At 36.0% G+C, this 25,874-nt stretch overlaps 1 protein-coding gene across 1 annotated transcript in view; it reads left to right on the top strand.

Moving 5' to 3' along the window:
• The first annotated feature begins 3,080 nt into the window (after positions 1 to 3,080).
• LOC104909672 (baculoviral IAP repeat-containing protein 6-like) overlaps positions 3,081 to 25,874 on the top strand; it is a 23,015-nt gene continuing 221 nt past the window's right edge. The window contains exons 1-14 of the mRNA XM_019613500.2: positions 3,081 to 3,234; positions 3,707 to 3,834; positions 8,323 to 8,885; positions 11,641 to 11,816; positions 12,290 to 12,386; positions 12,567 to 12,761; positions 15,203 to 15,403; positions 16,021 to 16,300; positions 18,148 to 18,404; positions 19,719 to 19,767; positions 20,267 to 20,488; positions 22,411 to 23,191; positions 24,117 to 24,260; positions 25,695 to 25,859. Of these exons, the coding sequence (XP_019469045.1) occupies positions 3,731 to 3,834; positions 8,323 to 8,885; positions 11,641 to 11,816; positions 12,290 to 12,386; positions 12,567 to 12,761; positions 15,203 to 15,403; positions 16,021 to 16,300; positions 18,148 to 18,404; positions 19,719 to 19,767; positions 20,267 to 20,488; positions 22,411 to 23,191; positions 24,117 to 24,260; positions 25,695 to 25,859 (3,234 nt within the window). The 5' untranslated portion in view covers positions 3,081 to 3,234; positions 3,707 to 3,730. The remainder of the gene's footprint in view (positions 3,235 to 3,706; positions 3,835 to 8,322; positions 8,886 to 11,640; positions 11,817 to 12,289; positions 12,387 to 12,566; positions 12,762 to 15,202; positions 15,404 to 16,020; positions 16,301 to 18,147; positions 18,405 to 19,718; positions 19,768 to 20,266; positions 20,489 to 22,410; positions 23,192 to 24,116; positions 24,261 to 25,694; positions 25,860 to 25,874) is intronic.

Raw genomic sequence — 25,874 nt, 5'->3', positions numbered from 1 at the left:
AAAAAAAAAAAAATCCATCCACTTCATTTCATTTTCCTATGTATGTGAGATTATCATGCATTCTCTGTATGGCTCCATAACAAGGTAATGGTAATCTCCCCTTGTGAAGGAGCCACAAGTCAAGTAGAGACATTAAAGGATGCAATTTTCAATGAAGAAATTTAGCTTCTAAGCAGCTATGATAGTAATAGGGCAGCTGTCATGGGGACTGCTTTTGTCCTCTTGTCCTTAAGCCCAAAGAAGATACGAAGTAGTTTGTGAAATTGGAGACTGAAATCTCTGAAAATGTACATATTTAGGCCATATCAGAACTTTTTAAATCTTGTTTTGACACCAACCGTACAACTAAAGGCAATAATAACAGAAGAAAGAAATCCAGAGCAACAGAGGATCGTACTTTCCTGAAATAATTGTTATTTTGTGGTGACACAACTGTTCTGAACTGTTTTCTGTAATCTGCCCTTGAAACTCTTTTTTTCCCTATATAAGCTATTTGAAATCCTTGCCTTTGGAACACATTTTTTTTCCTTCAGATTTTCACTTTTTCCTTGGTATTATTTAACTATATCGTGAAAAACTTTTGAAACTCCTGTTAGGTGGGAGTGATGCCTGCCTAAGAAAAATTTCAGAGTTTCAGTTGCTCTAATGTAAGCAGCTGTTGTCTGTCATATCATTTTCGTAATACGTTTACTGATCTGTTTCTTTAACAAGAGTTATTCATGCTCCACTCACGTGTCCTTTTGCACATCTTTTATGTTGTCACCAGAGATAGCATTGGAGAAAGAAGCGTTCTGAGCATAAACACTACCTAACAGAGTGGATAATGTTGATGCATCCTCAGGTCTGAGTTAGATCATGTCAGACTTTTAATGCAATGTACAAATAAAGTGGGGCTTTATGTTGCAGTGATATTTCCAGCTTTTTAATAGAAAATATAAAATTACACAGGAGGTAATGAAAGTATAGTTATTCAGTTTTGCTGTCAACCCAGTCATGGTAAAGCAGAAAAAACTACAGAGCCATCTAAACTTAGAAGTAGTGGAGCTGAGTGTTAGCCTGTGGACTTGGCTGCTGTTTCTCAAGAGAAGATGATTTGGGGCTGTGAATCCTGGGGAAGTTCTAGCATTTAAAACAAAACAAAACCCCACAGAATAGAAGTGTTGCTTGTCACACTGATTGTAGACTTCGTAGGTTATTCTCTAAAGGTGCCATTTAACAATCCAGGAAAACACAAACGTTCCTTCTTCATATAAATATTATAGAACATTTTATGCACTTAGTTTAAAATAATTTGGGGTACTTCTGGAAAAACTGAAGTTTCAGTTTTGCAGTTACACACTGGATCAGCAAAATATTAGAGGAAACAGGTCCAAGTGTACGTACAAGGAGTGTGTCCTTATTAAATTAATACCTTTTGTCATCTGGGTATTCATTTTCATTTTTTACTTCAATTATGGCAGACTTAGAAATTTCACCCCCAAAAAATAACTAACCAAGAAAATACCCACCGACAACCTATATACCTAGTTTTCTCAGGGATGAAATGAATGTTTTGTGTATTTTGCTTCAGTAAGTATTCACAGGTGCAGTTTCAGGTGGGGAAAATAAATTTGATTAGTTCACCAAGGCTGGTATTTGCAAGGCCCATCCTGCAGTGGAAGACTTCTCTGTTCTGAAAAATTTGGTTTTCCTTTCAGGCAATCAGTGGAAGTGTGCACTTAGCTTGTTTTACAGGCTTGTCCTTCATCCAAACAAGGCCTAGCTTTTTAATTTTTGCACTGTCAAATGTAAACTGCAACAGCCTTAATGTCTATAATAGAATGGAACTGGAATGCCTTGGGATGCTCTATTGCTTTCATTCAATTCTAGCTATTGCCCTTCCATCTTCCATCAACTATAGCCAAGCCTACTTGTTCTAAATCTAATATTGGTAAATCAATGCAAAATTATTTGTGTAGCTACACAAGAAATGCTTTCAGCATTAGTTTTCTGCAATCATCCAAAGGAATAAATCTATTTATTGTTAGAAAATAAAATGGCATTTGGTAAGGGGAAAACTTAGTATCAATTATCTTTGTTTTTCATTTCATCCATCTTCCCATAGGAGTTTCTTCTTATAGCAAGTCTATTTCCAATGCTATTTTTATTTCATTGCTCTGGAAGCTTTTCAGCTGACGTGGAAGTAGTCAGGATTTAAATGTCATTTTGACTGAGATGTTTCCTTCCTGTTTGGTTTCTTATTGTTCAATTTAAGGAATTTTTTTGAATGATGAGGACTGATGCAAACAGAATGACCAGTAAGTAGTTTAGAATTTGATTCTTTTAGCATCCTCCCTAATTGGGAATCTTATCTTGAGGTACAAAGAGATGTCAGTCAAACTCTTGCACCTGAGCACTATTTCGTCTTGATTCAGTCTTTCACTTTCTTTCTCTTTATGAGACAGTCTGAGGGAGATCATAGCTTTAGCATGTTGTAACTTGAACTTCATTTGGATAGGTATAAGCTGTGCTTCTCAAGCTATGTTTTGTGCTGATTTTATATACCACAACTGAATGGGTAAAACTACATGTTTAATAAAGCTTACTTGTGTGATCACTAAAGGATGTATTTTATTTTAACTTCTTGACCTCAAAGCCCTTATCTGTTAAGCTCCTTGCAGTGTTAATCAGTGATGTGAAGTTGGTGAATGTGCCATATAATATCTTCAAAAAATATCTTCCTTTCATGCATGATAATAGAACACGTGGTCTCTGGCAAACTAAGAGATGTGCATAAGCCTTACTTCAGAGGAGACTAGCAAAGAGAAAAAAAGAGTCAAAATCTTTGTAGATATTGTTTCTACAAAACTAAAACTCTACATTTGTGAACTTTACCTTAGCAAGTTGAGATACTGGTGGAATATTTGGGAGGATTGTAGCTGTACTTGATGGAAAACTCATTACTCAAAATTGTAGTCCTGAATAAGCAACTTCTGGTACTTAATTCTACTTCTGAATATTTATGCATAATGAAGTAAAAGTAATAGGTATACAGTATAAATGTTGTATTTACATTACATATTTAAGATGAGAGGTTTAATTTAATGCATTTATTTTTAAGCTGGTCCAAGCAGTGCCATTGGAGCTCAGGAAAGTACAGCCCAACTGTTGGTGTCAGATCCAAACCTCATTCATGTATTAGTGAAATTTCTTTCTGGCACAAATCCTCATGGAACAAATCAACACAGTCCACAGGTAAGTAGCAATTAAAATAACAGAACAATCCTTCATAATAACATTTAAATAAACATGACAGAAATGTGTGTTGTCTGTATTGTATTGTATTATATCCTTAGCTTATCTGCTATGAATAGTAAACTTTTCTTTTTACATTTATGTAGACAAGTTGCTCCAGGAGGATGTGATTTCTTGGTTAATGTGTTCTGTGTTAAGATTTTTTAGTAGTGTGCGTAGAAAACTTGCAGAGTTCAGTTTGCTTACATGTCAGGCAAAGAACTGAATTCTTGCTTTTTACTTACGGATATTGGTAGAAAAACAGATGGTATAAATTCGTCTGGAGTAGAAAACTCTAAAATTTTTCAGAAAGCAAGTTAAGTTATGAAATACTTATCTATTCTTGGAAGATGTTTTTCATGTTAGGAACAATATCCTGGTCTTGAAGACATTTCAATTTTGTATGTACTTATTAAAATTCTTTTCCCTCTAGGTTGGGCCAACTGCTACGCAAGCTATGCAAGAATTTCTTACTCGATTACAAGTGCACCTTTCATCAACTTGTCCTCAAATGTTTAGTGAATTTTTATTGAAATTAATACATATTCTTTCAACAGAAAGGTAAATCTTAGTTTTTTGTTTTCCTACCCTCTTTGTCTTTAAAATCTGTTTGTGAGCCACAACCAAAATGTGTACATTCCCTCTTTTGTCCTACTGCCAAGTTGTGTATGGATTGAGATCACAGCACTACTAGTGGCACCCAGGCAGTTTCTAGCATGTGGAAAAGTACACCTGGATTCCACACGCTGCCAGCCATCTTTATGCAAGGGACAGTGAATGTAAGCAATAAGGAGTCAGTTGGAGTGTCATTGCATGGGCTAAGATGTAGGCATTTTTCAGGGTTAAAGTAATCCCTAAAATAAAGGCACTGTTGATGAGTTTACCCATTGAAAAGGCAAAAGCATCCTGAAAGGCCTGAATTAACCAAAGGTAAAGCAAATTATTTATAGATTACTTTCATAATAGTAGGATGAAATGTGTGATTGCATAATTGTATTTATTTCACAAAAATGTTATCAAGAATATTAATGATTTTGGTTGTTTAGAATAAGGATCACTTCAGAAGTAGTGTAATAATGCATGCATACGTTAAGGATGCAGAAGTCCAGCATATGTAGGCAAAGATACATGCTTTTGTATATACATATGCAAACAAATGGAATTAATACAAACAGTTAATTACAGCTGTATCCATTACTTAAAGTTCTTACCCATAAAGTACTAAATCAGCTTCATTCTCATCAAAACTGTGAAAAACCAACCATGAAGTTGACGAGAAGAAAAAAAGGAGCTTACCAAAGGAGAGTAAATCTATAGATTGTATGTTTTATTGCATTTTCCTTTTCTTATAATTTCATTGGAGAAGAAGGTATTTTTGCTACCATCATTTGAACATCAAATTTTTGACAACCTCACTCATATGAAAATAAGGCTTTGCATCGTGCTTTTTGTCTCTACTTTCCTTTCTCTTCTTTATTCTTTATATTCTCTATATTCTGTGTTCTACAAATTCAAGGACAGACAGAGAACAGAAGGAAATGCGAAGGTGAATTGTAGGCTTCTGCTTAAGATAGTAGGGAACACACAGGAGGCAGAACTTTTAAGCATATTTTTCTTACTATAAAGTTGTCTCAATAGAACATACAGTGAAAGTGCTGCAGTCTCCAGCTGTGCTGAGGCCATATGGAGCATTAACCACTAATTTCCAAATCTGTTGCAACTCTCAGCTTCTTGGATGGCCTGTCCTTTTCTTACTCATTTATCTGCTTTTTCTGGATTCAAAGTCTCTTTTAAACCTTAGTGCAAGATCTGAATTCATGACCAAGTTTATTGTACTCCTTCTTCAGTACCGTTTTTTGTGAAAAAGCAGTTGTCCGATTCGCCTGCAGAAATACTTAAATCTGTGTGCTATTCCTTTAAAATAACTAATTGCATCCAGTAAATAAAAGAATTACCGTATTTTGAATGTATTACCAGAGTACCCAATTCCAGTTTCATCTCCAGCAAACAGTAGAAAGTCCTAAGACACCAAATGATCTGGTAGTGTTTCTGCATTTTAAATGCAGCCATGGTCCCTGAGCATCAGTATAAGCTTCTTTAGATCCAGGAATATTCATGCTTGGAACTTCTGTTGTTGTTGATAAGATCTCTTTCTTCTTCCCTGCAATGAAATTATCGTAACTAAGAAAAGGTGAAGGCATCTTTTTGTTACTACTTCTTTCTAGCTTTAAAGTTCCGATTATATTTCGGAACTTTACATATCAGTTTTGAAAAGGTTTCAGCATTTCAAACATAATCTCAAACTCTGCTAATGTGGAAAATGAACCAAGTATCTTACGGCTTACACTGTATGGATTTCATCAGTATCTGAAGCTGGCTTTACACAGGATGGTCATTTAGGCAAGTCATTCCTCACTGACCTTTTAATGTCATTTCACTAGCTTTACTAGCTTCTGAAGGTTCTTAAGGTCTTGACACCTAGCAATGCCTGTTTTCTGCATCGTACATTAGTTTGTGAATGAAGGGTTTATTCCTGAATGTTCTGCCTCCCTCTTTAATTGAGTTGTTGGGATTTTTGTTTGTTTGTTTTGTTTTTTATTTGATTTTATTTGATTTTTTTACTATAACTGCATGTTATTTTAGCTCTGCTGCTTAGTTCAAAGTTCAGGTTTGGGGATATCCATGTTGAGTAATCACGAATGATACCACTCTAACATTTCTTTATATGGATACAAAAATATGTAAGGACTACTAAGATTTGTGGTTTTAGAAGGCTTTCAGCTTTTGGTTTTAGAAAGAGAAGGGAAACCTGCTAGTGATCTGTCTTATGCATCTGTCTTATGTATTGCTATGGGGACAGTTTCTTAGCCTGGCCATTTTCATGCCTGGTCAGGTTGTTGATGGCATAGCACTGAGGAGTTAGCACTGTCTCCCTTTTCTTGCTTCCTCTTCCCCACATTGAAAAAATCTACTCTGTCCTGCTCTTCTCTATTGATGTAGTGTCTCCTCAGTTGTGTGGAGGAGGAGTACCACTGTCTACACAGCAGCGAGGAGCTTATACCTTGTGCTTAGCAGGTCTGCTTCTTGAAGGCTCAGTCAGTGGGCCCAAGACTGTTGTGTGTAGAGCAGTAAACTAGTCATGTGGCAGTTGTTTGGCCTGAAGTGTGGTAGGAATTATGATTTACTTCTGATATAGTTGTTCTACAGGTCTTTAGACAAAAATTTAATGAGGGAAGGGCTTCCTCATTTTCTTGTTTCCCTCTTTTCCAGTAGGTGGCACTTTGGTGTTATCTATCCTTTAATCTTACAGAAAACTATGTCAGCTTTCTCTAAGAAATTTTACATCATTAATTTGAATTGGATGGGTGATGTTCACTAGGTTATGTTAATGGACTATTCCTCACACAAGAAATTTAATTATTCTGTAAAATCGTTAATTCATAGTGAATCTTAGAATGCATACTTATGTGTTATAGCATACTTGAAATAAGCTGATTAAGCCATTGAAATGATAGCTTTTGAGTTGCGTTAAGATTTTTTTTAAGACAAATTAAAAGTAGGACTGAAATATAACATGGAAGCAAAGCACTAAAAAAGGGCTTTGATGACTATTTGCAGATCCTCAGGCAGTTATTGAACTGTACTATGTCTGACCAAATTGTAAGACTGATTGTTTAAAAAAAAAAGCAGAATTTTACTGTTAGAATTAATTAAATGGCAAATATTTTCTTCAAATCTGTTTATAGAAAATGTTTTGTTCTGCATTTAATGTTATAGTGGGACTGACTACTCAGTGTCAAAAGATATAGAGAAATGTTTCAAGTTACTAACCAAACCACTCTTAGAGAATTAGAACCAGCTTTATGTTAGATACACTTGATTGAGAAAGTTCATTTTACAGTCTACTGGTAAATGTGTGAAAACACAGAGGAGGGCCACTAAGATGATCAGAGGGCTGGAGCACCTCTTGTATGAGGAAGTGTTGGGGGAACTGGGCTTGTTTAGCTTGGAGAAGTGAAGACTCCAGGGAGACCTCATTGTGGCCTTCCAATATTTGAAAAGAACTTATAAACAGGAGGGGGTATGTCTGTTTACAAGGTTGGATAGTGATAGAACAAGCGGGAATGGTTTAAAACTGAGACAGGGGAGGTTTAGGTGAGATATTAGGAGGAAGTTTTTCACACAAAGGGTGGTGACACACTGGAACAGGTTGCCCAAGGAGGTTGTGGATGCCCCATCCCTGGAGGCATTCAAGGCCAGGTTGGATGTGGCTCCCTGAGCAACCTGGTCTGGTGGTTGGCAACCCGGAACATAGCAAGGGGATTGAAAATACATGATCATTGTGGGCTTTTTCAACCCAGGCCATTCTGTGATTCTATGATTCAAATGGCAAAATAAGCTTAGTGCCAGAAGAGATCCCTCAAGTAATCAACCTGTAAGCACCTACCTGTGACAATTTGAATATCTTCTCATGGTTTTACATATAGTTGTTATTCGGAAAGCTTAAAACTGACCATTCTTCTCTCTACTTTGGAGGAAAAAAATTACAGAGGGACAAATCCTGTTGAATTATCCTACTAGAATTAAGGAAATAATCCTAATGATACTACTGTATTAGACTGCTTCTTCCCATGCAGTTTCCCTGCAAATTTATGAAACTTTTCATCCACAGCAACTGAACAGGACTGTATCTGAAATACATACTCACAAAGTTAATTGGTCAGTTAAAAAGAAAAAAAAGTGAAACAAAGATCTAACTAGATTTCCAACTTTTGGAAAAGAAGCTTTTGTTGTTTGTAGTATCAGAAAAGTTAAAGCATGAAGAGATTCTGCTGACTGTGTAGTCATTGGTAGCTTAAAAATTATGAATGCTTAACCTACGTGAAAGATCAAGTTATGCTTCAAATTGCATTTCTGGAAATGGCTGGTTTTTTATTGGAAGTCTGGTGTGCTTTTTGATTCTTAAATCTCAAGGAAACAACAGCAAAAAATTATCTATCTTGTTAATATTGAATAATGAAATATCTTTTTTTTCCTTTTTCCTTTCAGAGGTGCTTTTCAGACAGGCCAAGGGCCTTTGGATGCACAAGTGAAACTCTTGGAATTTACCCTGGAACAGAATTTTGAAGTTGTGTCAGTTAGCACTATTTCTGCAGTGATCGAGTCTATAACCTTCCTTGTGCATCATTACATTACATGTTCGGACAAAGTGATGTCTCGCAGCGGCTCAGACAGCTCTGTGGGTGCTAGAGCATGTTTTGGAGGGCTTTTTGCCAACATTATCCGTCCAGGTGATGCCAAAGCTGTTTGTGGAGAAATGACAAGGGATCAACTTATGTTTGATTTGTTAAAACTGGTGAACATTTTAGTTCAGCTGCCACTTTCCAGTAACCGAGAATATAGTGCCCGTGTACCAGTAGCAAGCAGCACCACAGACAGTGTGTCTGATGAAGAAAAGGTTTCAGGAGGCAAAGATGGCAATGGAAACAATCCTAGTATTCAAGGATCAACTGCGTATGTTGCGGACTTGGTGTTAGCCAACCAACAAATTATGAGCCAGATTTTGTCTGCCCTTGGCCAGTGTAACAGCAGTGCTATGGCAATGATTATTGGTAGGTATTTCTTAATTGAAGGGGGAGGTCTTTTGTGGTGGTAAATACTTTAAACTTCTACAAACTAATGCATTGGCACAGATGTACAAAATGTGTCAAAAAAAGACAGAAAAAGAGAAGCTGATAGAAAAGTGAGAAGGACGGCAAGTGATGTAAGGTGGGGACAAAAACATTGTAAGGTGGGAGACAGTAATTAAAGCCAAATGGGAACGTTTGGCATTTGTAATTCTGGGATTCAGCAAATTCAGAAGGATTGATGTTGGAAGGGTCCTCTGGAGATTGCCTAGTTAAACTTCCCTACACAAGGAGATCCTGATGCAGAGAGTAGGTTCCTCAGTACCTTATCCAGTGGATTTTTTAATTCTTCAAGAGTGGAGGCTCCACAACTGCTCTGGGAAGTCTATACCAGCGTTCAGTTATTCTTAAAGAAAAATACACTTTGTTATGTTTAAAAGGAATTTCCTGTATTTCAGTCTTTGCCTTTGCATGTCTCCATACATGGATTAGAATTAGTCTTCAGTTTGTACTACAGGCATGTTACCCTGATAGTTCACTTCATATAGCAGTATTTTTCTTTTTTGAATTACTTTTGGAAGAGAAGAATTACAACTGTGCCATTGCAAAAATGCAGGCACTTTTCTACTCTTTTTTTTTTTTTTTTTTTTTTTTTTTTTTTCCAGAAGTCTCCTTACCAGCATGCTCTTTAGGGTTCTAGTAATATATTTGTGGGAATTCTTCCTGTTACTAAGAAGTGTGGAATGCTGATGATACTTCAAACAGAAAAGTTGCTGTTTGTTGGACATGTGTCTAGGGTGTGTTTTCTCCAAGTAGATATCTTTGAGACGTGCTTTTGAGCTGTGAAGATAACATACAGTTTATTTGCACAACTTGAACTATCAGATAAAATACTACATAAAGGTAATGTGTGTGTAAAAGTAGAAGAATAGTTTTCAGAAAAATAGGCTTGGACCCTGCACTCCATTTCAGATACAAAAATAATTGTGAAATTTTGTACTCTGTAGTGTTTCTCTTATTTCCGAGAAAGCTTCTCTGTTGTCTTCTGTGCTGAATTTGTCTTAAGTGGATGTGAAAGTGTTTAACCAACATGGTATCAGAAAACAATGTGTTCTTTGGATGAGAATCTGTGAATGTCTGACCAGTGGTCCATTTGTTATAAGAGCAATTGAGAAAGTAGCAATCCCCAGTGGTCAGATTAAGCAGCAGGCAGGACTTGAACAGCCTGAAGTGCATTGTTGGAATCTTCCTGAAATTAATTCTCAAACACTTCATCCTTCACTCTGGATAGTTGGTGTTGTATCACAAATGCAATATGAACAAACATTGAAAGTAATTTTTTCTGTGCATGGTTGATTGTTTTGCATACATGTTTTTGGGGGTGAAATTCAAATACTCTCCTCAATTTTTATGTCTTTCTGAACCACCAGTTTGTGTCTAGCACATATTTTGTATTTTTTAAGAAATCATTTTGGAAAGATAGCATTGTTTCAATATGTCTTTCATAGAATTCAGAGTACTGGGCCAACTGAATCCCTTCAATGGTTTGCCTTAGGGTCTTTTGATATAGGTTACTGAAACTAATTTGTGTGTTTTGGGAAGATGTAACATAGTTATTTGTGGTTTTAGTTCCTTCAAGAAAATCTGTATTTAGCTTTTTCCAGACAACTTCTTTAAACAAAACATTTCTCTAAGATTGCTGCCAAGGATATGTATGATCCAAAAATCAGTTACCAGCATTTAGTAGTAAACATGTGATGGGTAGCGCAGAATGCTGGCTACCCAGGAAAGATAAACTGAAAGACTTAAACAGATGTGCACTAGTAAGTAATGGCTCTGGTGTCACAATTTCTGCTAATAGTGTTGATTTACTGCACCTTACAAGCCAGTAGATCAGGAACCGGAATAGCCTTCAGTAACTCTTTTGTCACCTGAAGTTAAACTGTTTGTGAGTTTTGTCTTTGCATTTCATTAGGATTTTATGCTTCGTCATTGACAGACTATGAAAATCACATAAGTAATAGTATTCCCATCCTACCCTTCCCTTCCCATGCCTCAAAATCTAAAATCTTAGCAACACCTTCTTTGACTGTCATTTATTTTTAACTTTTGTAGACACTGCAGAGATTGAGTCCTAAGAGACTTCTGTCTGTCTCCATGCTTTCAAAGCTTACCAGTATTTTCTTTCTTGACAACTTAAAAGTGATTAAAGTACTATAGCTGTCAATTCTCTTGCCAAAATGTTTCTCTAAGGCATACTGCAAAGATCACTTAAACACATTCTTTATATTATTTTCTGTGAGTATAATTCCAGTTCCTGTAAATGGAAGGGAAATGAAATCCATTTCCCCAACTCCACTCTAAAACCACTTTTAAAAGCTCAAATTGATGTCATATGCTCTGTGAGGCAGTAATTTTTACAGAGGTAGTTTCTCTTAGGGAAGAATATCCTACTACTTTCCTTCCTCCTTTTCAGCAAATATGTAATCAATATTACTGAATAAATCCTGAACTGTAACACTGGAAAGAAAAGTTCAAGGAGAGGTATTTCCAATAGAGATGCAGATGTTAAGCTACGAACTAATGGTAGTTTATACGAACCTGAAAATTATCCTTCTTGTAAAATCCATGCCAATATTTAGCTGAAATGAAATTTAAATATCCTTAAGTTCTCCTCTATGCTGTAACAATTTGTTAGGTCTCAGCTTCTGAACCTTGAACTGTTCCTGTTTTTACTAAGGTGCAAGTGGCTTACATCTTACTAAACATGAAAACTTTCATGGTGGCTTAGATGCAATATCAGTTGGAGATGGATTGTTCACTATCCTGACAACACTTAGTAAGAAAGCAACAACGGTGCAAGTGATGCTTCAGCCAATTCTTACTTACATGGCTTGTGGGTATATGGGAAGACAGGTAGGTTCCCTTTAACTTTGCTGTTCTTCAAGATGATTACGTTTTGGTTGATGCAGTAAGCTATAGTCATGTCAGTAAACTAACTGATTTTAATATTTTTCCGACATAACTGTGGTGCAGAAGATAGGAAGTCTCCATTGTTTTGAAGGGGGAGAGAGTTTAGATTTTCTCCAAGGATATTTTGGTATTCCTATTAATATTCCTGGTGAATTGAATGTTTCATTGTGTTCAAGTGGAAAATACGTTTACTGTGTTTATATTACTGTGTATTTATAATGTTCAATATTCTTAATTCCCTTCAGCTACTTACCTTGTCATTTAATCTTTTCCTTACTACAAAGGCTTCTCCTGTGTAAGAGTGAACCTTCTGGAGGATGATACTGCTATTTTGTGGTAGAGAGGTTGACTGTGGTGGGATTTCTTATTACAGTTTCTAATTCTGTATGAAATTGTATTTCTTAACTTTCTTTTAGGGTTCTCTTGCCACTTGTCAGTTGTCTGAACCACTCCTCTGGTTCATTTTACGAGTCTTGGACACAAGCGAGGCACTGAAGGCTTTTCATGATATGGGTAAGAATGTGTTTTCTTTGGGTGCTTCAAGTAGAAGGTTTATTGTAGGTTTTATGGCACTTCAGGAATACAGACGTGTCTAGAGAAGCAAATTTATTAAATATGTGTTTATTTGCTTAGAATCTATCATAGGCTTCTGAACAGGTGTTGTTTTTTTTTCCCTATCCCAATTATACTTAGGTGGTGTTCAGCTTATTTGTAACAACATGGTAACTAGCACAAGAGCTATTGTTAACACAGCAAGAAGTATGGTTTCAACTATTATGAAATTCCTTGATTCTGGTCCCACCAAAGCAACAGACAGTAGTTTGAAAGCCAGAGTGCTAGCTTCTGAACCTGATAATGCAGAGGGAATTCACAATTTTGCGCCCTTGGGTAAGTAATACAACCTTCTCTCACCTTAATATCCAGTGGCCATTTGAATCTGTATCATACAATTATAGAATCATAGAATCACTTAGATTGGAAAAGACCTTAAAGATCATCGAGTCCAACTATGACTTAACCATACTACCCTAACTAACAACCCTCCACTAAATCATGTCCCTGAGCACGACATCCAAATGGATTTTAAACACATCCAGGGATGGTGACTCAACCACCTCCCTGGGGAGCCTATTCCAGTGCTTAACAACCCTGTCTGTAAAATAATGTTTCCTGATATCCAACCTAAACTTACCCTGGTGCAACTTGAGGTATTTCCCCTCATCCTGTCACCAGTGAAGAGAGACCAACCCTGCTCTCACTGTAAGCACCCTTCAGTTATTGGAAGAGAGCAATAAGGTTTCCCCTCAGCTTCCTTTTCCCCAGACAGAACATCCCCAGTTCCTTCAGTCTCTCTTCATAGGACATATTCTCCAAGCCCTTCACAAGCCTTGTTGCCCTTCTTTGCACCTGCTCCAGCACCTCAATGTCCTTTCTGTACTGAGGTGCCCAAAACTGAACACAGTACTCGAGGTGAGGCCTCACCAATGTCAAGTACAGGGGGAGGATGACTTCCTAGTCCTGCTCACCACACCATTCCTGATACAAGCTAGGATGCCATTGGCCTTCCTGGCCACCTGCGCACACTGGTGGCTCATATTCAGCTGACTGTCCATCAGTACACATCATGTTCTTAACAAGAAGTATTGTGTCAAATATTGAGGTACTACCAGACCTTCTAAACAGAGAGGGTGCTAGTGTTTCAGAATGTTGCTGAGTGAGAAAACAAATTGCTTGGTGATCTCCTCCTCCATGTTAATAAGAGCTTGTTTGATTGGGGGATGGAAGGAAAGGAAATGGTCAGTATGTGATGTAGTCATTGAATCAAGGTAAGCCTCTTCCTCCCCTGGGTTCCAGCCCAGTTTCTACAGTAATCCACTAAGACTCACTGGCTGCACTTAATGCACAACAGATTTAGTCCAGCTGTTACAGAAGCATTTCATAGCATTTCACTCAGAATGAGCGTGAGCTAGGTCAGACAGCAGCAGATACTGGAGCATTGGGCTATTCATGCTGATACTGTTTTCATGCTTGTACCTAGATGCATCAATGCTACCAGCGCGAATGTTTGTTAAAATTGCAGTGCTTTTTTGGTATCAGTGTAATGGCTACCACATATTAAAATGCATGAGTTTTAAGGTGTAAATGTACTCTAATATTTTACTGAGGTTTTCTTTCTTCCACTACTAGTGTCTTGATTCATATTGCTGTTCATTAGCCCCAGTGTAGCTGACAAATGTGTATGCCCAGTATCTTATTGTCATGAGTGAAGAAAGCTTTTAAAAAGCTTTGGAAATACTGTAGGACAAGAAAGAAGTCCCTTTCAATCCTTTCATTCAAATTTAAAATAATCAAATAAAATGACGCTAGGAAGAAAACAGAAGGTTTATTTATCAGAATGTGGAACCATTCTTAATCTACTTCACTATTCACAAATTCTGAAGAGATAAATTTGAGAAACCTGCAGATGTTGGTACTGAGTTATTTTCAAGTAGTGAAGATCCTAAACATATCACAGCAGTTTCTTGCGCGTTTCATCCTCGGCCTTGGAAAGTGCTGCAGTTCTTGGTGTTCTGCTTTGAGTTTATCTGTCTTAATATTTCACTTCCTATTGAGAGCATGCTTTTGAAATGTACCTTCCGATGGATTTTACTTACTACACTTTGATTGTCATTGAGTGATATTATCTAAGGCACAAACAAACTGAATTCATTTGGGATGAAAGTGTGTCAAAATTTATACTTTAGGAATTCTCCTCCAATTAATAATAGGCAGTCAGTCATAGGATGAGGCTGGAGCTGCTCGAAATTAAAACACCTCATGTATCTGTAGTTGGAACAGCACAGATCCAGTCTTGTTTGCTTGCAGTCTTTGCTTGGTGTCTGAATTTAGAAAAAGGGTTATCATGTTAAACAAAACTTTTTCAGAGAAATGTTTGCAGATTTTGATTATAAAGACATTTGAAACCTTTAAAACTCTCATTAGGTTTACTATGAATGAACAGAGTTCAAGTTGTAAGCATACTGTTCAACCTGGACCTTTTGATTGGCTTGCTTCTGTAATTAAATTTTGATGAAAAGTTCAGGGGTTTGATAGCAGATGCACTCTAGCAAACATTCAAGCACATGCACATTCATGTATATAGGCAAACTATATATAAAACACTTGAAAATTAAAAGAAAAATATGTCAGCAATTATCATGATCATGTGTGGAATGTATGAATAAACAAAACAGATATTAAAAATTGTTTTCCATAATTCAGGTGCTAAATTAATCTGGATTTAATTAATAAATATTTATAAATAATGTTGATACTGCTGTTTTTTGTAGGTTCCATCACCTCAAGCAGCCCTACTGCCCAACCTGCTGAAGTACTGTTACAGGCTACTCCTCCACATAGAAGAGCTCGATCTGCTGCATGGTCATACATATTTTTACCTGAGGAGGCTTGGTGTGATCTCACAATTCATCTTCCTGCAGCAGTGCTGCTCAAAGAGATACACATCCAGCCTCATCTGGCCTCTCTTGCAAGTAAGTACATTTGCTGACACCACTGATTTGAAAGTTTGATGAGTAAGATTTAGCAGTGTCAGAAGCATAACATCAGAAGAACAAAAGCAGATACATTATATGAAGAATGCCAATAAATGAGTTGAAGAGTTTCCTAGTTCAACTTCTCTTCAGAGTTGAAGGCTCTGATTCTGATTGATTTCATGTCTCGTGGCATTAACATCACTATGCCAGAAAACTTTTCATTCTCAAAATTTAAGAGAACGTGATGTTGATCACAAGTCTTCAGGCTAAATGGTGTTGTATGGGAGTTGCAATAAAGCATGAGAGAGAAATTTTCTTATTCTCCTTAACTTTTATTGCCATAGCCCCAAAAACAAAAAAATGTGCTACTTATACTGACAGGACTTTTCTTCATCTCACGTCTTTGGAATAAGCAGTATAACCCATTTATCTGAATGCTGATGCGTTTCACCGTATGTTATCACAAAGGACACATACTATAACTGTAATTGTTCAGTAATGTTTGCTTAAGTTCATTTTCATCATCTTCTCTAAATGAATACATGTTTAATGCTTAAAATTCAAACCAGTACAGGCTTTTAAATGGTATTAAACCTTCTTACCTTGCTCCGTAGCTTGCCCTTCATCAGTATCTGTTGAAATAAGTGCAGATGGTGTCAATATGTTACCTTTGTCAACTCCTGTTATCACAAGCGGTCTCACATACATAAAAATACAGCTTGTAAAAGCTGAAGTTGCATCAGCTGTCTGTCTTCGTCTCCATCGTCCACGGGATGCTAGTACGTTAGGCCTCTCTCAAATCAAACTGTTGGGCCTCACAGCTTTTGGAAACACCTCATCTGCAACAGTCAATAATCCATTCCTTCCTTCTGAGGATCAGGTTTCTAAAACAAGGTAAGCTTCTGCTGTCAGTTGACAGCGACTAGAGCATGCTTTGTAGTGTGCTTATTCTGTATGTGTGAAATGAAAATGTTTCATCTCTGTAGTGGTGAACAAAAACAAAGGATGTGAAGGCATTAAAACTTACATTTGGTGTCCTTAATTATAGGCGGTTGTCCAAAAAAATTTAAGTAGCAGCATATTTCTTATCTCTTCTGAAGTCAGGAAAGTTACGTAAATGTTGAAGCAGGAATAGAAATAGTACATTAGAATGTTTTGTGAAAGTTGTATCCAGTGTTTCTATTTACAAACAATTGAGAAATAGGAACTGAATGTTATGATTCTGGCATATCAGCAAGAACTCTTTTCAAAAGCTTTGATTGGCTTAGGCATGATTTTGAATTTCATACTTACTTTTAAAATAAAAATAGGCATGTAAGGACAACCTCAGTGTTTTTCAACCTGAATTTAATCATTTACAGGTAAATATTTTAGGTTATTGATTTGATTGAAATTTAGTTTACTTAATGATTAAAATTCATGACTTTTGTACATTTCAACTTTGAATTGTGTTGTTTTTATGTTTGAAAAGGAGGTATGAGGAAAATTTTTAAGTATTTTATGCCTTTGAAAAGAAAACAAAACCTGACAGAATGGGAATTCAGAGAACGATGCTTGCTGTCTGGTGTATATTTTATAGGAGCTGTGTAACTGAAACTGATCCATGATCTTGAAAAGCAGCAAAACCGATTTTCATAGACAAATTGTTCTTCCTTTATATTTGTACTTCAGAAAAAGTTAGCTTCAAGTTAAACAAAAACAGTCACTACCAAAGAGAGTGTGAGTGTACATTCTTAACATCTTGAAATGTTTTACTGTGGTTTTCAGCTTATTTTGATTAGTATCTCAAAAGACTCATGGCAGTAATTTGATAGATACGTTAAATAAACTTCAGTATAATTTTGGTTTAGACATAGCTGAGAATTTATTATTTTCATGAAAAATATCTTGGAATATTTTTTCCCTAAAATAAAAATGCAAGGTTTGCGTAGGATATATTTTACAAGCTTCCCATAGTTTCACTGCCTCCCCATCTCAAAAAAGTGGGTAAAATTAAGTGTGAAAACTTGTTCGTGAAATGTCATTTATTTCGTGTACAATTTAGATTGCTTTAGCATTACTTATTATTAAAAGGAATAGTGAGCAATATTGTTTGAAAGAAAGTTGGGGAAGAAATGCAATGATAAACAGATTTAATTTCTGTTGTTTTCCTGCGGTTTTTATGTCAGGTGGGACTCTGTGCTCACTGACACTGTAGTTTGTGAATGATCCTAAAAAGATGCACAGCTAGCCCTGCCATTGGAAGCTATTAATCCTCTTAAAAGCTCTTATTTTGGGGAAAAATGTATAATAAGTAGTTGCCAACTATTACTGCAGGATCTTGACCTTGTATGTCAATCCATTTGTGTCCAAGTGAGGAGATGTGCTATTTCATCTTTCATATTTATGTGACTTTGCATTTATTGCAGGCTCTAAGGAGTACTTCAGAGCTAGAAAAAAGTGTGGTTTGTCCCTGTACATGATAATATAATGCTAAAAAAAAAAAACATAAAAATTCTACCTTTGCCATGAATCCCGCCCTTCTTATGAACTCAAAGTAGTAATTGCAACAGTAGTGCTAATGTATGTTACATTGTACTCTTAGATTATTTCAATGTACTTTTCTCATGTTGCCTGATGGTGTCACAGAAGTTTTCTGCAATACCTGTCATAGAATCTAATACAAGTAGATACATTATAGATGAAAAATAGAATGGGGAAATGACACATTTTGCTCATTTTCCTCTTTTCCTTTTTTTCAGTATTGGTTGGTTAAGATTATTACACCACTGCCTCACTCACATAAGTGATTTAGAAGGAATGATGGCTAGTGCTGCAGCACCCACTGCTAATCTGTTGCAGACATGTGCTGCATTACTGATGTCACCATACTGTGGTATGCATTCTCCAAATATTGAGGCTGTGCTTGTAAAAATTGGGCTGCAGTCCACCAGAATAGGCCTCAAATTGATTGACATTCTTCTCAGAAACTGCTCAGCATCAGGGAGTGACCCTGCAGGTGAGTGCATTGTCTTTCTTTTCAATTTTTGCTTTAAAAGTTGCTTGTATTACAAATTTAGTATTTGCATGTTACTTTCAGAGTTTGAATTCTGCTTGCCAGTACTTGCTGTTTTTTCATGGCAGCATTGTTTAATTTGCCATTATATTTCTGGGCATGACAGACCTTTGTGTCTGAGTACCTCTAAAATAGTGAAACAGTGCAACCAGCACTGTTTTGATTTGTGCAGAACATATGATAAGGGGAATGTTCTGAAGTCACAGAAGTAGGCTGTGCAATATATCCTAAGCATGGCTGTGTATATACCTGTACGCAGTGTCTAGATGTTTCAACATAAAGAATACCTCAGAGTAGTTCTAAGAAAAGTAAGTATGGTAATGTTTGATCTGTAATAAGCTGTAGGATAGAGTAAAATTTGAATAGCACTAAGTGAGGCAGTTATTCAGCAACTGATTTATGTCCCACAGCAGTAGTCTTCAGTCAATGTACTGTGGGATTTTTGCGTGTTTATGATTCTGTACCACTTTGCTTTGCTGTTTAGTGGCTTTCCAGTGAAAGAGATCTGAACTGTTATTTGTTCTATTTTGAAGTACCTGATTCTAACAGAAAACACCTTTTCAAAATGCCTCCTGTGATATACTTCACCATCAGTTAATGTGACAGAGTAGCACGTTATCGTTTATTGAAATGCTGTTAAATAGAAGAGTAGTTTCCTAAAGGACGGGAGATGGGGAATGTAGGAAGGAGAAAATGAGTTGGAAATAATCCAAGGAATTCTTGGGCTAGAGTCACGTTGGGGGAAATTGGAATTAAATGGGCTTCCATACTGAACCAAACATTTGCTTCTCGAATGAATGAGGCTTGACAAGCTCTATTGTAATTAGTCATGTTCTTAATTCTGTGACTGGATTCTGCCTTTTGGGAATACATTGAGGAAAATCCTACTAGTTAAGTCTGCAAGTCTTCTGTCTGATGAATGTTGCAATTAATTTTTTTCTTCTATAGTAAGGCTGGACATTATATTGAACGTATTAAGTGTGGAATATCATGATAGTGATGTCTTAGCCTGCATATGTTAATGGCAAAACTCAGTTCAGTGTTAACATTGCAATTCTTTCACAATTTTGTGAGTACTTAAAAAAAAAAATATGTATGTAAGTACTTCTGTTGTTTTCCCCTCTCCCTCTTCCTCCCAAACCCCCCATTTCTGGTCTTTTTTTCTTTTCTTTTCTTTTTTTTTGTGAATGCGGCAAGATCTGAATAGCCCTTTACTGTTTGGAAGATTAAATGGTCTCTCTTCTGACTCCACAATAGACATTCTTTATCAGCTGGGAACAACTCAAGATCCTGGAACAAAAGATAGGTAATGTTATTTGGATTATCCTATGGGAGTGCGTACAGTCTGCTAAACAGTGACACAAAAGCAGAGCCTTTTAAAATCTGATTATTTTAATATAGCCTGAAAGCACCTAAATCTAAAGAAGCCTTTCAGCTTTCCCCTCTAGCTCTTTCCATCCTTTACAGAATATGCTTCCCCTCTCTTATTTGGTCTTAGGAAAGAGAGAAAACTCTTAGTGTTCAGCTGAATTTTCTCTCAAATACTTAGAACTTAGTTACCTTCTATGTTTTCCTTTTCTGTAGTAAGAAAACTTACATTTGACTGTCAAAGATGATATGTGTTTTTAATTTATTTTGCGCTGTTAGTGATTTAAGTCTTGAAAATGGAGTTTGAGCTCATTCTTGAACTCTGCTTCAAAGAAAGTGATAAATGCCTAAATCAAGCTACTCAGAGAGAGCAAGTTAATTTGTTTTTCAGTGTTTCTTTGACCCTTTGTAATGTACTATATCATCTTGCTTTCCAGGATTCAAGCACTGTTAAAATGGGTCAGTGATTCCGCAAGAGTTGCAGCTATGAAAAAAAGTGGCCGGGTCAGCTACATTTGTCCAAATAGCTCAACAAGAGAGTATGGTCTTTTGATGCCATCTCCTTCCCACTTGCATTGTGTAGCAGCGATTTTGTGGCATAGTTATGAACTGCTTGTTGAATATGATTTACCAGCATTGCTGGACAGAGAGCTCTTCGAGTAAGTAAAGCAAACAAAGTAATGTACCACATACTTTTCTAACTAAATTATTTTGTTCTGAAATAATACAGCTTGAAGTGGAATAAGTAGTGGAAATTGACATCCCTGATGCTGGTTGAAAGAGTGAATACTAAAAAGGATATCTAAACAGTTGGCTTTGTAGCTCTAAACATGTACATAAAGTGGTACATATTAAGAATTATAACATTTGAGAAGAAAGAGGGATAATAAAATAGATTTCTTAAAATGAGTAACCCAATTTGATTTGCTCTAATATGGAAGTGGGATTAACAGTTGAATTCCTGTCTGCTGGAGAGTATGTTGTTTCCAGCATAGGATGAAATGAAGAAATGCTAATAAAACTGTTGTGCCTAGTTTCAGTATGCATGTTGCAGGATAGTCCTGTTCCTCTACCTCCTGCCAAGTAAAACTATAATTCATATCAGCCAGCATCTGGAGCAAATTACATGATATATTTTTAAATGAGTAGAGAAGGATTTTTGTTAAACATGGGAAAAATAATTCTTCTAAGAAAAATAACATCTCCACTGTTTTCATCTTCTTTGATATTTCAACTTTTTGACTCTAACTATAACTCTTAAGCTCTCCTTCATGGGATATGTCACTTCTCCTCTGGATGTATTTTCCAGTCATTCCCATGTTTGATTTCACTACTTCTGTTTTTTACCACTATATACTAATTTATTCCGTAGTTATTTTTAATATCTTGTTGGAAAAGAGTTTTATTTTTCTACGGACAATAAACTTACCTAGAAAATCCTCATGGAAGGATTGTATTGAATTTATAGTTGGTGAAGACTTTGTGTGCTGTTATATATGGATTTTAAAAAATACTTGCCACTCAAAGTTTGGGAACTTTTCCAAAGTCACAGTTAGTGTTCTATCTTGGAGCAGTTTTTAATCAGCCCGCATTGAAATTAACATTTGTTACATCTACATTCTCTTTTGGAGTCTTCAATTTTCTTTAACTAAACATAGAATAATACTTCCATCCAGAAGACAGAAAAAGAATTCTTATCTTCTAAATAGAAACGTGATATGGGATGATACATTCAAATTATTAAAATATTAACATCAGAGTGCTGCAAAGTGTGCATTAATGTGTATATTTAGAGTTCAAGATTATATATCTTGTATATGTATAGTAACTTGAATGCAATTCAGAAAACTGCTTTTTAAAATATTTCTTCGCACCAGCTTGTTAAGAGTAGTTGAAGTATAATATTTTCACTGATTTATAAATACCACTTTGCAAATATAAGCTGAATAATTGGAGCAAAATTAGCTTTTGCATTCAGGTGCCACTGATGTGATATTATTTGAATAGAAGTGAGCTTAAAGGTAGTTGTTTTTAGCCTGTGTCCTAAGGATAGTAAGAATAGTGTCATTCAACCAATGAGATTCTTCCTTTCATTTTCTATGCAACATCTTCAGTTAGAATTCTAATAAAAGAAATGTTAAAAAAAAAAAAGTGGGGGGAAGGAGAAGAGAAAAGCAAAGGACTAAATAAGAGAACTTTGTGGAAAATGTGTGCCATTCTAGTAGCTGCATCTTGAAGAATTCAAAGCACAGAGATGTTGCAGTTGTCTCAAAAATGTGTAAATTAAGTGACAGCTGTCCAAAGATGGAAATCCTGTCTTTGATGGCAACATCCCTGCAAGAGCCACCTCTGTGCTATTTTTAATACAGTATGATGAAATAAATTCAGATATAGGGATTAGGCATGCCTTCTAGGTAATGAATGTCCTGCTAATACAGTGATACAAAAGAGGCTGTCGAACTCAGCTCAGTTTTACAACAGTTTCTAGAATAGTTAATGTGAAAGATGTATAAAATGACAAAGAAAAGAGAATACGAGTGGCAAGCTATCTATGTTTTGATATTATTTTTGTCTTCTACAGATCACTGTTTAACTGGTCCATGTCTCTTCCCTGCAACATGGTTTTGAAGAAAGCTGTTGATAGTTTGCTTTGCTCAATGTGCCACATCCACCCAAATTACTTTTCCTTACTCATGGGGTGGATGGGTATCACTCCTCCTCCAATGCAGTGTCAACACAGACTGTCCATGACTGATGACAGCAAAAAGCAGGATCTCAGTTCATCTTTAACAGATGACTCTAAAAACGCACAGGCCCCTCTTGCACTAACAGAGTCTCACCTGGCTACTCTTGCTGCTTCATCTCAGTCTCCTGAAGCTATCAAGCAGTTATTGGACTCAGGTTTGCCTTCGCTGCTTGTAAGAAGTCTTGCTAGTTTTTGCTTTAACCATACTTCTAGCTTGGACTGCAATGCACAATCAACGGATATCACCCAGGATAGACTCAGGAGGCACCATGTCCCACAGCACTTTAATAAAATGCCTATCACAGCAGACCTGGTTGCTCCTGTTCTCAGGTTTTTGACGGAAGTTGGCAACAGCCACATAATGAAGGACTGGTTGGGTGGTTCTGAAGTCAATCCGCTGTGGACAGCACTTTTATTTCTGTTGTGCCATTCTGGTGCTACTTCTGGAGGACACAATGTGACTGCACAACAGACAAGTGCAAGATCCAGCTTGCTTTCTTCAACTGTAACAGCAGGATTGACCACTCAGCAGCGGACAGCAATTGAAAATGCAACAGTTGCTTTCTTCTTACAGTGCATTTCTTGCCATCCTAATAACCAGAGGCTTATGGCACAGGTGAGACAGAAAATAAATGAGATAGTCATTTCTTTGTTAATAACGAGTCAAAATTTGCATAGTTTCTAATTGTGAAACTACTTCTTTTCTTCCTTTAAAGTATTTGTTTTGTAAGTTGTCAACTGGGAGAATTTTGTGTTGAAACTGTTAGCTTGTTGGTCAGACTTAGAAAGCTGTAAGAATACTTGGACATGGCCATTCAGTGCTGTGTATGGATTTGTATTCCACTTGGCTGTATCAAGATGTGTGTCTGGCCTTAACAAGACACTTCAGACCAAAATCCACAATACTGTATTTAAGTACATAGGTTTAAACTCTTTTGAAGTGGGATTTGAAAATGAAGCTCCATACACGTATTTTAAATTAGGAAATTGAAGAAAAATTGCTGTTTGTTTACACAGACATGTACGCTGTGCAGTTGGTGTCCAGGAATATGTGGAATATTACAGAACAGTCCACTGTTGTAATGCAAATTTAGCTAATTTCCTCACAATTTTTAACCTTTCAGACCTAGCTGAATGAAAGTACAGTTAAAATGATTTTTCCTTTCAATATTAAGAATGTCCGTCCCCAGGAACAGTTAACTTGAGTAAAAAAATAAGTCAGCACATTTCTCTGATGCTTTGCTACAGAGTAGGAAAATCTTGCTTTAGGAATTCAAAAGTTATTTTTCTGAATATTTTTTCTTCAGTTTTTGTTTTTCTTATACTCTACATATTTACAATTACTTTGCTGTATTCAGTATTTTATACATTTTAAAAAATTTTTCTGTTAATAGTTTCTTCAGTGGTGCTCATTTCTGATCTGGTTTGAATGATAGCTGGAAGGTAGATCTTAGGCATTTGCTTATTATGGCTGTATAGAGCTTCATTTTGGAGACCTAAATATAGAAATATTTTAAATATGATGTAATTTTGTGTTCCAGGTTCTCTGTGAATTATTCCAGTCTTCTCCTCAGCGTGGGAACCTCCCAACCTCTGGAAACATTTCAGGATTTATTCGGAGGCTTTTTTTGCAACTGATGCTCGAGGATGAGAAAGTGACTTTGTTTCTTCAATCCCCATGTCCAGTAAGAGTTTTTGCTATCTACATGGGTAACATGGCTCAAATTTAAACCCTCCCGAAATCGATGTATATTCAACTTCGATAGGTCAGGCAGCAGCTTTTCCTTCTGTATGTATCTGGAAAGTAATGTTTAGATAAATTGTAATTCAGCATTTTAAAAGAAAATTTAAGGCATTGTTTTGAGAGGAAGCCATCTTGCTGAAAACATCTCTGTTCTGACAGAATAGAAAACTGGAATTTATCTTATGCTTCCATAAAACCTTTTAATAGTATTCTTAAATATTAACAACAAACATAGATGTTGCTAGCTCTAGTCCTTGCATCAGTTTCTTCATTTTAAATTTTGTTGAGGAACTGTCTGAATTTTGATGCTCCAAAACTGGCAGAGATCCTTCAACGTTAGCCATAACACCACTAATAAATTCTTGAATGATAAATTCTTGAACTGATCTGTAAAGCAACTAGATGCATTTACTTCTTTACCAGAACAGAGTTACAATCAGTGACTGAACTGCTGTGTCTTTATATATGACAGGGAAACTATGTTAAATAGTGTTAAATGGAAAAGGGAGAGCACGTAAGTTTTAGTATGAAGATGTTTAAATGTTTTGTTTCAACCTGGCTGAGATAAATTCTTAATATAGCATTTGGTATCGTCAAGGTAGTATCAGTTTTCTAATAAGATGGTTTACATAGAACAGATTTTTGCAGAGTTACTGAATAAGTTGAGAGTGAAGCAAGTTCTTAAAAACAAGTTACCAGATAATTCAGTTTCATCTGAAGAAACAGTCTGGCTATTCTTAGTGGGTAGAAGATTCCTCCTTTCACATCCAAAGAAGAGACTTAAAAGTGATCTGGATATGCAGAGTATATTTCTAATATATCTAGCAAATTAATCTTTAATGTGTTAGATCCCCACTTTATTTCTGAAGTTCTTAGGAAAACTGTGTGTTTAAGTCATTTTTCTATTGTTATGAAGTATTAAATGCATTCGTTAGTATTGCACAAGGATAAGTTGGTTCTATGTATGAATATTAGTAAACAGTTTTCCTGATGGTTTGGAAAAAGGAGCAATAGTTCTCTGTGCAGAAAAGTTTGTGAAGTTATTGCAAGCAAAGAACAATATAAAAATATGAATATGGCTCAGGCTAAAATATGTGATACTAAAATACTTGAAATATTTGAACTAATAAAGACTTAGTTATCCATCATAATAGCAAAAAGTAAATACGCTGAATAGAAGAACTTTATTCACAAGTCACGACTTGAGAGTAGTAGCATCTTACCATAATTTGACCCTCTAAAGTTTAAGGGTAAATAAGTTTTCATTTTAAACACACATAAGAGTTAATTTTATTTTGCTGAGATATATTTATAGAAACTTAATGTTTTAATTTATTTCTGAATCTTAAAAGCATGTTAACTTTTTATTTTTCAGCTGTACAAAGGTAGAATTAATGCTACTAGTCATGTAATTCAACATCCAATGTATGGAGCTGGGCACAAATTTCGTACTCTTCATTTACCTGTCTCAACAACTCTAGCTGAAGTTCTTGATCGTGTGTCAGGCAAGTTTACAACAGTTTGTTCTATTTTTAAGATAGTTTATATTTCCTTT

Source organism: Meleagris gallopavo, chromosome 2 (genome assembly GCF_000146605.3).
Source record: "Meleagris gallopavo isolate NT-WF06-2002-E0010 breed Aviagen turkey brand Nicholas breeding stock chromosome 2, Turkey_5.1, whole genome shotgun sequence".
Classification (NCBI taxonomy): domain Eukaryota; kingdom Metazoa; phylum Chordata; class Aves; order Galliformes; family Phasianidae; genus Meleagris; species Meleagris gallopavo.
The sequence above is the reverse complement of the archived record's forward strand: the minus strand, read 5'-3'. Positions and strand labels throughout refer to the sequence as shown.